A 15,094-nucleotide genomic window follows, 5' to 3' on the forward strand; every position below is an offset into this window, starting at 1 on the left:
CCTCCCTCCCACCTCTTAGGGCTTCTCCTCTGAGGTCACAGAGCACCTGTGGGCGTTCCCCACGATGAGCAGCCCACTGGCTTTGTACCTGTGTGTCTTTTCACCTACACCGCGGTCATGAGAGCACGGAGGGTGTTCTCTTGGTCTGTCAATTCTTTATTTAGCTTAGTGTCTGGGCTACAAGAGTCTAAAACATTTCATTCATAAAAATTCATAAATAATAACTAGATAGTTTCTCTCTGAAACTCCAAATGCCAAACTAGGAACAATTTATGTCATATTGAACCTTTTATTTAAGGGAGAACATTATAAAGTCTAAAGCAACTTACCACATACTAAAAAAGTAAAAATACTGAGATTCAAGTCAGTCACTTATAAATTTGAGATGACATTAAAAAAAGCTTTTCATCAAAATTTTACATTAAAAAAATTTCTATAAATTCAACTTAAATTAAAGCATGCCAGTAGAGTTTTTTTTTTTCATTATATAAAGTTCCACACTTCTGATTTGGTTACATGCTAGAATGCATTTTCCCCCCTTATACAGCTTAAGAAAACTGCTATATTTCCAATACTAATAATCCAATGGACATTAAGATAAACAAGTTTTACAAACACAGTAAACAGAATTTTTTGCCACATTGTATTACATAGTTTATAAATCATCTTTTCTTATACTTTAAAAGATTTCTTGAGTATTGTCATTTAATTGCATAAAATAAATACTTGTGATTATTATTTTGATTGTCATCAACAAGGCCTCCATAACAGCAAAACAATGCCATATGAACCCTAGCAAATCTACTTTATTTTGTAAACATAAAATAATAGTTATAAAATAATAATAATCGAAGTATTACCTCCACTTTTAGATAAAATTCCATTATTAGAAATAAAAGAAAATGAATGTTGAGAGAAAATGTAGTATTGTCATCAAAAACATTAGCCCTAGAGTCAAATCTGGAAGTGGACCTAAACAGAGGGCTGATATTCTTGAATTGTTAAAACTACTATAATAAAAGCTCATATTTACTATTGCATTATCGTGTGTATTTTTATAGTCCTTAACTATTATTTTCACTAATAGAATCAATGTAAGAAATAACAATAACTGAGAATAGTATTTATCACCTAGGTATAACCAAATCTTTGTTTTTTTAAAAATTTCACTCATATTAATGAAATGGAAAGAAAGGAAAATGAAAAGATGCCAAAATAGCATAATTGATTTTCTCATATCAGAACCACATGGAACAATTGCCAACTTCTTCGTCCCTGTCTCACAGAACTGATTTCTAAGCTTTATTCTGGTGTGTAAACCTAAAGGACAAGAAATGCATAACAACAACAAAAACAATAAACCTGGAAAGATTATAAATCAAACAGCATAAAGAGATAATTATAAAGTTTTAATTTATGGTATGCTAAATTTGTTTCAAATACTTGGTTTAAAACAAGACAATGCTGGAAATACTACATGACTTTCTTACTGGCTGGAGCTATTTTGAAACGATTATAACATAAATAGAAGCAGAGAAGTTTACTTTACTAAACTTCCTTTTAAGGACATCCATGATTTAGGGCATTATAAAATTGCAAATATTGAAAAGGCTTTCAAAGATACTATTTAACAGTTCGAAAAAAAAAAAAAAAAGGAAGAAAATGTCAAGCTCCTGCCCATTCTGCACTATCCCTGCTGTGTTTCCCTTTCTCACAGTTTGAAGAAGCTGCCATTTGTTTAAAAAAAAAAAAAAAAAAGGCTGGGAAGGCAACAGGGCGCTTGACGTAGGAGTTCGGTTAACGGGCTAATTCAAGTACAGCTGTCAAAACCACACAGAGGAGCGCTAATCAGGAAGAAAACTATTAGCTGTGCTTTAGCAGATTACCAAATGAGTCTTTTAATGCTATAAATTCAATCATTTAATTGCTTGAAATAGTTAACTGGCAAGGAAACAGCTATGACTCTCTGTCTATTTATGCCTCAGCCCACAGGCTATTTTTCAGTCTGCATGGCTGAATACACTATTACAAATTCTTACACCATAAGAATGAAAGTAAAATGTCTCCACGAACAATAAATGTTTCCTATGGCAAATAATAACTCCTTCTTCCTCAAATCTTTCTTTTTACGAGAGTTTGATTTATGAGAAGAGGAAAAAGATCAGACTTTGTAAATTTAACTAGATAAACACTTCCTCCAAGCCTGCATATTGCATGTTTTTATTTAGCAAGAAATTTCTTTTTGTTTTAAAGTAACAGTGAGAGTCAAAAAAATTTTTTTAGCATAACCACCCACAGAAAACAGGAAGCGGACTTACTTGTCCCTTGTGCCAGCATTCCACTGTCTCCTCATCCGTGTTCTTGCCTTCCAGGAGGGTTAACTGCTGAGTCCAGGTTTTCAGAAGGGCACTGAACTCTTCCAGGGCCTGCTCGAGCTGAACCACTTGGCCTGAGAACTCCTGTTCCGAAAGAGCCATTTGGCTAACCAGGTTCTCCAAGCTGCGCTGCGTCTGGAATACACTGTCTTCCCACTGCTTCCAGTCGGCGCGCAGGGCCTGCATCTCCGCGTGCATGAGCTCACACCCACTGGCAGTTGTGTTCTGTTTCACTTCAGGAGCCAGCGACTCCACTCTGCTTAGGCGGCTTGCACCAATCTCTCTGGAATCTATCAGCTCCTGTAATGGAATATCACCATGGTAACCAAGGAGGCTGTGAGTCACTTGGGCTGCAAGTTTCCAAATGTGTGCAGAAGGGGACTCTGTCCTGCTAGGAAGTTTTAGCAAGTGTGCCACAAGGAACCAGAATCAATTCCTCTAACCACTCCTAAATTATAGTAGCAGGGAATCATCATCGAAAGTGCTGAGGCTTATGGCAAGATAACCCGAGAATTCGCAATGTCTTGAAACAGACTAAACAGGGACCCCGAAATCAGGCATTGTTTGAATATACGAAAATGTTTTGATAGTGACTTAAATATTTTCCTGTGGCATACTGTTCCTATAAATGATTGAATCTGTATTTCCCCCTAAATGGACGGACAAGTGAATAAGGATTGCAGCAAAACTGTGCTCTGCTCACAATCTCTACCACATGTCATCTTCTACAAGATGGTGGCTTCAATCACACTTCCGTCCCCCCAGGAATCAAGCTGACCCATCACAACAAAAGAATGAGCCCTATCCAACTTCAAAAATTTCAGTACCTTAACTAAACATTTTTATAGCAACTAAAATGAAAAATTCACAGACATGCTTAATCCAAAGTTTAAATTCTAGACTTGGGTTCGTTTATTATTATTATTTTTACCTTTTAAAAACTCACTAGAAATTTAATAATTTAGCTATAGCTTTAGTCTTAAAGCACACAAATACTCTAAAGGACAACAGGATAAAATTAAATATGTATAATAGTGGTATTTCTCTCTGAGAACAGTTTTTTTTTACTGAAATTTTTCTTGATGAAATCATCATCTGGTGTTTATATATTTACATATCCATTGCTAAAGCCAGGATTTTGTGAAAATTAATACAAAATTATGACTTCATTACTGGACTAAATAGAAGGAAAAGATGATTATTAGGGACAAAATAAACATCAAGAAGAAAATCATTTATAAATTAGCAAGTAAAGAAAAATTGGGATGTTAAATATGAAGTGTGCTTAATAAATTATGTTAAGCATAAAGAATGTCTTAACTAGTCTATATAATAGTGTTTGCATTTCATTAAATTAGCTTGACATAAATATTTCTCACAATTATAAACAATACAGCCACATTTTAGTATATATCATTTGAAAGTAGCACAATCAAATGAAAATCCTTATGCACAGTTAGCTTTAATATACATATTGAACTTTTTTAGCAGGAGGATTCTAAAAACTATCCTTGTTTTTCAATACGTATGGTAATTACTGATTTGATGAAGAAAAAGTGTAATTTTTAACAAGTGCTATGTCTAACTAATAGATTTAAATACTTATAATAATGTGACTTTGTGAGTGATTTCTAATCTAGAGGTCAGTATCAACTGTCAAAATTCAGTTTGCCAAAATATTCCCTCCCAGTTTTCTTAGGCATGAAAATGGAACATTTCAATATTTGCAATTTCTAATTCCACTCATCCAGATTTTGAATAAGGACATCATCATCATAAAGGGTTTTGAAATGACTTTTGCATATATTTTCTTATCTTGTATTTAAATTCTTTAAAAATATTATACACTCATACATATATGTGCACATTCACACCCTCATGCACATACATGTTTTCCTTTAGAGTTGCCTTTTCTCAGTGGTTACTCCTGGGGATGGGGTGGGATTGGCAAAGAAGGACAGCGGAGGTGCTTTGTGTATTTCCTCCAAGGTGTTCTCCTGACCTGAACTTCAGAGGCAGCCTCTGACAGCCTTCACTTTCTCCTTCCCAAATTCCAATTTCTGTCTGTCAATTTTTTCTCCTATATTTCTTATTTTTTTGGAAGCATTTTATGAAATCTTTTTTTTTAAAGACATTTGGCAACCCACGAAGCAGTCTTTGTAGAAGAATTATCTTATGTTCTCACATTAACTTTTCAAAACACTAGTCCATCTTTGCCACCCTATCTTGCTCATCTGCCATTTACTCCTAGATCCATGGAATCTGGTTCGCCACCTCCCCTTGCTTTGCAAATGGTTCTCAGGGTGGTTTCCAAATAGCCTGTCAAATCTCATGGGCACTCTTCAGTCTTCCTATCAATGGCAGCCTCCTGCTGCATCTATGATGCTGACCACCTTCTTCAGAGTGAGGTTATATCTGTCCATTTTCTGACCTTAATTTTCAACAACTTTTTCTGGGTGGCTGATGAATCTTCAGACATATCTGACCACCGGTGCAGTTCTTCCTTTGCTGAGTGGAGCCAATCCGTGAATTCCTGAACTGCATCAAGATACATTATATGATCTTTCACAATCTCTTCCACTTTTCTCATTTTCTCCTAGTAAACAAAGACAACACTACTTTAACAGGAGTCATTATTGAGAACATGAAATCAGATAGGACAATAGGCCTGATATAGGTCTCTTAATATATCTTGGATTTCATTCCTGTTCTTAAATTTTCTCTGAGTTTAATATCTTAAAAAGAAACTATCAAATCTTAATTAAACTGAAAGGCTTTGAAGAAGAACCATTTTTCCTGTAAGTTTACTATTATCTACCTTAGCATAAAAATCTATGCTTAATGTATGTAGGCTAACATCTCTCACTGACAGTCCACTTAATAATAATATTATAATAACTATTCTTAGTATTAAAGCAATTATTTGTGTTAGCTTGGTGTATAACATTCTGCTCAGCATTTTAGATGCATTTTCTCATTTAATCCTCACAACAGCCCTGTGATGTAGATTCTAGTATTATTATCATTTTACAGAAAAAGACACAAACTGGTTAAGTAGTGTGTAATGTGCCCAAAGTCACACAGTCAAAAAGTGTCAAAGCCAGAATTCAAACTTAGGTTTTTTGACTCTAGAGTCACAGCTCTTAGTCATTACCAAGATGAAAATGAAGATAAACAGCACATATGTTAATAATTGTAGTATCTATAAGACAAAGAAAGTTCCCCAAAAGGCAAACCAAAGAAGACAAAACAACAACAATAAAAACTCTCCCTTAATATCTGTAACATTCACAAATATACAAAAGAAAAATCATGGAAAAAATGAAGATTCATATAGAGAATTGAAAAAAAATTTGATATCACATGAAGGAGCCCATACTTTGGAAAATAGAAAAATACAGTTTTTACCAAGATGAGAAATGAATACAATGCTTTGTACATGATTGAAATCCGGGAAGTAAACAGACTTGCATTTAATATAACAAAAAAAAAAGTGCAGCAAAAGAAAAAAACCTTCAAACACTGACATTTGATGTTCAATCTTACAACAAATATAGATGGGTTGATGAAAAAAGTGGAGAAAGACAAAAAACAAAGAATAAAGAATCATCTCAAAATTTCAGAGAGAGAAAAATGCATGGGCATTCATAGGTAAGAAATGCTATTTATGTAATATTTCTTCACTAAACGTACATTTTTAGAGCAGCCAATTCTCCAATAACTTAATCAACAGGTTTTTTTTTGGTATAAAGCACTAACCTTGGCCACAGTCACTATATCATTAAACTGTGTTTTCAGTTCCTCTTGAGCTATGTCCTTGAAAGACTCATCCTCAGTCTTCTCGTAGAGCTCCCTGGACTTCGCAGCGAGGCGGTGAAGGGCTCTGGCGTGATCTTCCGCCTCAGACAGGATGGACTGAAAGTGATCCAGCAGGGAGAACTTCTCCTTTAGACCCGGCTGCAGCTGTAAGGGATGCTCTACATTTTCATCCACTGATTCCATCCACTGTTCCAACTGGTTTTTCCTCTCTAGATAGTCATTCCACTGGCAAATCACAGACTCTAAAGTGCTAGAATTAATGTGACATGTTATAAAAATGAGTTATCTTGACATCTCTACCAAAAACCAATTACAGGGTCATCACATATCCATGTAAATTTTTTTACTAAATGCTACTGTAAGTGATGAAAATTGTTGTTTTTCAGTGCAGGGAGAAACACTACTTCCCTGATCCGTAAGACTCGTAACACTGTTCCTTCAAACAAAGTAAATCTGTGTTAAAATTTGAAGACAGAAGCTGTAATCATACATGCATCTGGAGATTTATCTTCCACATGCTATTGTCCTAAATGAGCAGACGAATTTATCTGTTATGTTATTAAAAATCAACACTGGAATATCAATTATATTTTATTTAGTGTTTATCCGTTCTTAATATTCTTGGGCTTAGTTGATCTTATTGAAATTAGACAGTAATTACTTGTTGACCGGAACTTAAAATTCAAAGTATTCTTTCTGGGTAAATAATATCATTAGATTGATTTTCATTTAGGGATATTATATATATATATGCATACACACACACTATATATATATATTATATATATATATGGTGCTTATGTGTTGAATGTGTGAATGAATGCTCACATATTTATAAGAAATATAATCACAAATATAATAGCTTTCCAGATAGTCAAAGGAAAGGCTCTCTAGATGACCATTCGAAAAGAAAAATCCCTCCATTATTCAGCTTTACAAACTGTTCAAAACTCATCTTCAGTGACACTCCCTCCAAGCCTCCCTTGCATACAAGCTTGTGATCCTGGAGTTAAGATCTTGTGGTAAATGTACTTCCAGCATTTGTTCACGTCATTGCTTTTGCATCCATAGGAACTTCATTATAGAAGCCTCAAAGTCCTATCTGTTCCTCAAAGAATTTTCTAAAAAGTCCAAATCAATGTTTCTTCTCCAGAAGTCATCCCAGACTCTGCATTCTTCTATAGCCTCCGAGTGTCTATTGAAAACTCACAGTAAAACAGTCTGAGTCAGAGCTTTTCTGAAAGATATCCTAGCCTAGCCTCTGAGCTCTTAGAGGGTAAAATCCTTTGTTTTGTCTGATTATTTTAACACAACAATTTGAGCATTGCTACTGCTCAATATGTAGTTGTCAAATTTAATCTCTTGCTGAAATAGGGAAGTCAGGGATCTCATTTCCTGTATTTAACATTTTATTCTACCATCTGAAAAATATTCACCCACATTCCTTTAACTTTTAGGAAGCTGACCTTGGGAAGTTTAGTTCATGCTCCAGCAATCTACTGGACAAGTAGATGACCATAGGATCTGATTTTTTTCTTGCTGACCATTTGAGTTATTACTAAGATGCAGAGTCCTGCTGACATTGACAGTCACCACCCATGCTCCATATTAAAGGAAAAAAAAAACAACCTCCTGCTGGGTGTGGTGTCTCACGCCTATAAGTCTAGCACTTTGGGAGGTTGAGGCAGGAGGATCGCTTGAGACCAGGAGTTGGAGGCTGCAGTGAGCTATGACTGCGCCACTGCACTCCAGCCTGGGCAACAGTGCAAGACTGTGTCTCAAAAACAAAACAAAAAAACCTCCCAAATTTTAGTTGTAAGCAGTGCTTATTGCTTACCTTACAGTGGATAACTGCAGTGGTTTTTTTGTTTTGTTTGGCAATGAACTTCAATCTTCTGCTCATCTATTTGTTGTGATCACATTGGGGACTCACTTTGTCAGTGTCTGACAGTAAATATAACCTTCAGAATATGGCTCCTAAGATGTGCTTTTCTGACTAATGGTCATTTGTCCACCAAGCTGGCCAGATAATTTGTGGATACTCCAAGAAGAAGGGAGGTGGATATTTTCCATTCAAAAATACAACAATAACAATAAAAACACCACCTGGTATAACCATCAAGATCTGTACTTCCTTGTCAGTGTTTGGTACAGTGCTTTCAACAGAGGCTCTAGGGCTGGGCTCTATTCTGGCTGGGCTGATGGGAGAATGGTCCACACTTTGCAGGATGTTAGCTTCCCTTGCCTCACTCACTAAATGCAAGGGATATCCCTATCACAGTGACAATCAAAACCACCCCACACGTTTCCTGCAACCCCAGCGTGGATGGTATCATTACTTCTGCTTGAGCAATAGATTTATACTTAAGCTCAACAGTCACCAACAGCTTAATTTCCCGTACGTTCCTTTAAAAAGCTAAAACTGATTAGAATTCTTAAAGTACCACATATCATTGCTTTGATGACTTGAAAGGATGTATTTTAGTGAGCCCATATTATTTGCAAGATTCCATGAGAGATATGAGGGGAGATGTAAATATTAAAAAACAAAAACAAAAATGTAGACACAGAAAAAGCTAACAGACAAAAACCAGTCTTTGCCCTGGGAAAATACAATGCAGGCAAAGACAGGTATGCATACAACAAGCTAAAATAACATGCTTGGTAATTCTACCCCAGGATCCCTCAGCACTGCGCCATCATTTTACCAAGACACTGGGTTTTACTTAGGCAAATAAACACTAAAAATAGACTCTGTACCTCTGAGCACGCAGGGAGGAGCTCATGATGTCAGCCCACACGTCCTTCAGGGTCTCCAGCTGGGTCTGAATCACCTTCTGGCCTTCTGTGTTGCTACTTCTCAGGGCCTGTTCCCCTTTGCCGATGGCCATGTTCAACTTAACTTCACCTTCCCCTCTCATCAGGAGAATGTCCTGGGAAGGAAGGAGGAACACTTGTCAGTAGGAATATAAAAACCTTCTGCTATTTTCAAAAATGGCTATGTTTCCCATGAGAATTAAGATAGGGAATACTTTACTCCCCTTAAAAGAAAAACAACAACAAACTCTGGACGCTATTGCAATACAACACAATCCTTAAAATCAGATACCTGGGAGTCTGGGAGACCAAGATTAGCTCCAATTTAAATTCTTAGAAAACTTTGGGCCCCTAGCCTAGAAATTATAATTTTATTGATTTCAGTTTCAAAGAGTCAAAAGAAATTATTTTGAAAATGAAGACACACCTGTCCAAAACCCAGCAGTCCCCTAATTCCTCTCTGTCAAGGTCACCTTCATTGACTACAGTCTGGGTTGGTGATCTGCTCTGTGATTTCAACACACCCTCGCTCGCTTCAATCCCAGCCCCCACATGTGTACTGTGCTGCCGGCTGGTGCCCCACATACCTGTAGTTGCGACAGCCGTTTTTCCAAAGTGTCTTTGCTCCCGAGGGTGCTCTCTGCCCCGGCCAGTCTGTCCTGAACAGCTTTCACCCAGGACCACATGCTCTGCAAGGCTTCTTCCAGGGCTTCGTGCTCCTGCAGGGCCACCTGGCAGCTCCGGAGTTTCTCTTTGGTCATTCTGAGTAAGTTATGGTAGCTCGTGAGGAGCTGGGAGCACAGGCGTCCTTCCTGCCCAGCTCCGTGGCCTTCTTCACTCAGAAGCTGCCCTCTCTGGGAAAGCTTATCAAGAGACTCTCTAAGAAAAAAAAAAAAATAGGAAAAAAATCTTAATTCTGATGTTCTGGAGTACAGGGAGGAGTGGCAAAGGATTGTTGACATTGGAGCAGGAACCAGACACAAGCTCATAGCTGACATGCCTTTAAAATAAAGATGCTGGGAACTGGGCTGGCTGCTTGCCTTTTCTTATGGTGTCTCCTAACGCAGCCAATACATGTCGGGGATGCAATGCAGTGTGCGCTGTGCCCGCACGCAAACAGCACTGATAGAATGCACCGTAGTAGGGATTAAACTACAAGTGGGCCCGGCTGCCTCTCCCAGCTCATCTCTAGCATCTCTCCATTCTTACTTTAATGCTCCAATGATGAAAAGCTCCCTGAAATCCCCAACACACTCTGCTATTTTGTATAGACACAGAGATTCCTCCTTTGTGAAAACCCTCCTCCCCTCCTCTGTTCCACTCCTGGCTGCCCCTTGAAAATTCAGCTCAGGCACCACGCTCCCAGGAAGCACTCACGCCAGCGCAGGAGGGCGGAGAGTGCAGGACCCTCTCGTGTGCGCCCTCTGCCCCTCCTCTTGCTCTGACACCTCACGTACCGTCTGTTCTGATCCACAAGGCTGTCCTTTCCAGAAGCCAGCACTATTATAGTCAACTTATAGTCCCAGCATCCAACACAATGTTGGACAGAGACAAAGTGGGAAAAAAAAGTTTCTCTCGAAAGGCCATTTTTAAAAGTGCTTATGAGTTTCCTTGTCAGTCTCGGGTATTGTGTTCATCTTAGTTTGGAGCTATGTTAATCAGATCGAGGGAAAAACTGAATCGCTATGTAGCTTGGTCAGTTTCATTCTGTGTTTAAAGTTCTGAATTCTTATAAGCATGTCTATCAGGAAAAGCCCAGAATACCAGAAGGGAGAGTGAAAATGTCTTAACACAAACTGTTGTGACTACTAGAAAAAGAACACAAATCGAACCTCCTACAATGTCTCAACTTTTTTTTGAGCAGCTACCATGTAAACAGCATCCTATGGGCCACCCTGAGACATACAAAGAGTTACATTGACTTAGAAAGACACTTGTTATACTTGTGACCTGTTTGGTGAGACAAGAAGGTGGCTTTGGCAATGGTATGAGTTAAATAATAATTCAAGACAAGAGACTTCACTTGTTACTACAAGATGAGTTGCTCAATGGATGATAAAATTTCAATGCGTCTCAAGCTGGGTAGTTTTACACAAAGCATCTCCCCAAAATATTTGAAATATTAGAAACATTAGGGTGAAAAAAATCGAGAAGACTGGAGGAGCAAGCAGTAAGCAAGTGAAAGAAGTCAGGTGACCCAGTTTGGGAATCTGAGTGACCAGCACAAGTGTGTTAGAACTGTCCCAAAAAGTGGCCAGTTTGGAGGGAAAGAACCCAGAAGCCAGCCCATCTAAGGTCTTCTAGCATCTGGTCCCAGAATATCAGAGAGTAAAATTGCAAGGACTGTGTCTTCATCGATGTTAAAAGCTGAAATTATCAGAAAAACAATGAGGAATAAAGAAAGACTTTGAATTTAGTGTTGAAGGGTATTTGGGCTACTTTCTCTAATGCAGTTTTAGAGTAATGACGGCAGAAGTAATACAAAGCAAAGAGCGGCCTGTGGGGAAGAAATGAAAGCAGAGAATATGTAAAGTTATTTATTATTTATTTATTTATTTATTTATTTATGAGACAGAGACTCGCTCTGTTGCCTGGGCTAGAGTGCTGTGGTGTCGGCCTAGCTCACAGCAACCTCAGACTCCTGGGCTCAAGTGATCCTCCTGCCTCAGCCTCTCGAGTAGCTGGGATAGTCAGATGATGCTATTATTCTCTTAATTCAGTGAATATTTTCTATTTTTCTGGCACTATACTAGACCATGGGAATATAAAGATGATAAAGATCTAAAGTCCCTGACCTTGAGGAACTCATAGTTGGAAGTTGGGGTGCACAGAGTAAGCAAAGAGTTTCAGCATAGTAAGGACTTCTGGAGATAGGACCAAAGCATTCCAGGAACATTTTATAATAGTCATCCCACTTGCACACCAACAAGCAGTTGTCAGTATGTGTTCTGCTGTTCTTTTGTCTGCATGTTTGTTTTTCAAGACAAGGTTTACTAGGTAGGCATGTCTGATCAAAAAGAGGCCTTGGTGGAAATGAGGAATGACTATGATCTTCATCAGGTGATTTTTACTCAATTGACGATTGTTGCTGATCTATCCGATTGAGCGAGGTGGGTGCTATCTCCTTCTGCTTCACACATGAGTGCACTTGCTCTTTAAGAGGACAGTTAAGGAGCCCAAATTTTTTGGTCAAGCCAATGGAAAATTTTCTATTTTCCAATGGATCAAAAGCAACTGAAAACGCCAGTGGTAGAGCACAAATTTAAGGAGCAATGCACTGAAAGTGGTAGGGTCAAAAGCACAGACCAGAGAACTTTGCCTAGGAAAGGAGCCAGAAACATTTTCTCAGAGGGAAGCAATGAAGAGATACATATTGCAGTGGAGAACAGGAGCCACAAGGAGAGTCAGACTTAATGACCATAATACTGAGAATATTATGAGGGTAGGTGGGTGGGAAATGGAATGGGAGGATGAAATATGTGAAGAATACATGGAATTTGAGGTCTACAGCAGTAATTTGTATCTTTAGGGTCACTGTGAATGTGTGGTTTTCTTTTCTTCATATCAACTTCACATATGTTAATTGATCCTCAAAATAACCCCAGAGAAGAGGATACAGAATTATTAACACAATGTTTAAAGGTTGGCATCCAGAGTTCCAGGAGGTAAGTGATCTGCCCAATTTCTTGAGCAAAGAGAAGTGGGACTGGAATACAGATGAGCTCCTAATTTCCACCCTGCACATACCAGGCCACCACACTGCTGTAAAGAGTGCAGCATGATCACCTGTATTCTAGACATTCAGGGACAAGGACAAACCACCATCAACGACCAACCAACCAACCAACCAACCAACACCAAAGCAAATAACCAACCAACCAGTCTACAACATGGTAGCAGATAAAGAACCAATTCCATTTCTGGATCATACCTTGCAGCCAGTAGTTCTCCCAGAAACATTTCGACTTTATGAACTTCATTTTTCTTCTCAGGAATGTGCTGTTTACTCTCTCCCAAGTTTTCTGTCTTTAACCTTTCTTCCATTTCATGGATCCATAAGTTTAGTTTTCTGTGCTGATCCTCAAAGCTAAAGAAAAGAAAACACCTTAGAGAAATTCTTATATGCTTGTTATAATAGGTAAGTTCTACTAGCTGAGGTCACAATGTCTTTTATATGGCAATTAAGATCTCATTAATTTTCAAGTTATGAAAAAAAACCTCAAAAACAAGCCCATCCAAATTATTACTTATTTCAGTAACAAAATGAAAAATCATGGTAATTTCTTTTGCGATCCAAGCAGAAAAAGAATCTCTTCAGTTAGCTGAATTGAGTTCACAGCTGGTAATTGTCAGCAAGATCACATTCCTACGTCAATGTGCACTTAATTTTGTTTCTTACTACAGAGACCCTTGAATTGAGGCCAGTGGATAAGTGGGGCAGTGGAAGCCCAGGAAAAAGAGGGGAAAGTGGTCTCTGCATCTTTACTTCTTAAGAGAATTCGAATATAGCACAAGATCTCTAAGTTTTAGAAACTATGTAAACTCTCCAAGAGTCAGGCAAATTAGTTTACCACCAGAAAGGCAATCTGATTATACTGGCATCTTTTCTGCCCTAAGTAATGAGTGCTTTTTCCCTTCTAATTGTATATTCACCTTCATTAACATACGTTAATATTAATGATTTGAATCTTGATCCATAGAATTCAATAGTTGGTTTCTTCCATGACTCTATCTGAACAGAAGTGGATACAGGTAAAAGGCTTGGATAATCTAAAAACTGAGGTGTGAAAGCTCTAATATCTTGAGTTAACCAAATAGACAAAAATTATATGTATTTATATTATTTTCAATTACTAGTAAATATTATTCCTTTGGTTTTTTTTTTCTATGTAGAAAATAAAGTCAAATGATAACTTCAGAATCTGAGCAATGGATTACTTTCCTAGTATTAACCTATACTTAAGGTCAAAGTCTGTTATAATTTAAACTCATAATTTCAAATATTATTTGTTTATTTACGTGACTCTTTTTCTCTAAGTCTTCAAAAACACATTCAGTGTATGATGAAATCTACATTTATCAAAACAACCTACCTCCCAAGTTCTGAAGCACAGTCCTGAAGAGTCTGTTTGTCTTTAAGGCATTGTTTCAAAAATGCTTGAAATTCTTCATTAGCCTTTGTAATTTGTTCCTGAATGCTACTGACAATTTGTTTAGACAAATGTGCATATAAAGTTTGTCCTTCTTGAGTCACCACATCAAGCTTGCTCTGCCCATCACTGACTGAGTCCAAAATGTTCTGTTTCAGGAAATAAAGGTAATATAAAATATTTGCTATTATTCAGCAACCCTCCTGCATGGGAGCATTCATTACAATTGTGGGCTGAGACAGTAGTGCAAGAAAGAATAACAGAGTTCAAAGGGAAAAAACTGTCTAACAGGGTTGGAGTGAGAATGATGCATACAATTGGATATAATCAAGGCCCCTCGGTGAGGACGGTGCCAGCCAGTCACTGGGACCACAGAGGGCAAAATGTGAACAATGTCAAGCTGGAAGAGAAGAGTTCTTATCAAGGTCTCGTTCTCTAACTCTCCTCATTCTCACTGTCCCAACCTGGTCCAAGTTCCACTGCCTATCACAGTTAGTGTGACAGCACTCTAACTGGTTAGCTGCTTCCAGCCCTTCCTCCTCCTCCTCTGATCCACCCTGAACACAAAATCCCGTCCTCAGGCCCCTTCTTTCTGTGGTATGCACCAAGATCTATGCACGGTTTCAACAAAGCTAAAGCATCCCAGAATTCAGTGCTAGCTCTGCCTCTCCCCAGAGCTCCAGAGTGGCATTTAAATTGTTGCTCAGACATTTCTTTGTGGAGTTCACTGCATCTCAAACTTAAAAGGAGACAGTTGCATGTGTGAATTCACTACATCTCCTACAAAACCAGCTTCCTTTGCTATAACAATCTTCCTACCCTGACTTCTAATATAATGAGTTCTCTACATCATTTTTATCACTCATCAGGCCCCCAAACCCTCATGGTCCTTGTTATGTTAATTTTCATTTTTTTTTTTTTTTTTTTACAATA

General features: G+C 37.9%; 1 protein-coding gene across 1 annotated transcript in view; it reads right to left on the bottom strand.

The window, feature by feature from the left end:
* SYNE1 (spectrin repeat containing, nuclear envelope 1) overlaps window positions 1-15,094 on the bottom strand; it is a 534,160-nt gene that overhangs the window by 294,652 nt on the left and 224,414 nt on the right. Inside the window, 7 exon segments of the mRNA XM_012646782.1 lie at window positions 2,319-2,675; window positions 4,807-4,971; window positions 6,135-6,444; window positions 8,955-9,127; window positions 9,599-9,890; window positions 12,943-13,098; window positions 14,105-14,310. Coding sequence (XP_012502236.1) covers window positions 2,319-2,675; window positions 4,807-4,971; window positions 6,135-6,444; window positions 8,955-9,127; window positions 9,599-9,890; window positions 12,943-13,098; window positions 14,105-14,310 — 1,659 coding nt within the window.

This window comes from Propithecus coquereli, unplaced genomic scaffold (genome assembly GCF_000956105.1).
Source record: "Propithecus coquereli isolate 6110/MARCELLA unplaced genomic scaffold, Pcoq_1.0 Scaffold25, whole genome shotgun sequence".
In the NCBI taxonomy this organism is placed as follows: Eukaryota; Metazoa; Chordata; class Mammalia; order Primates; family Indriidae; genus Propithecus; species Propithecus coquereli.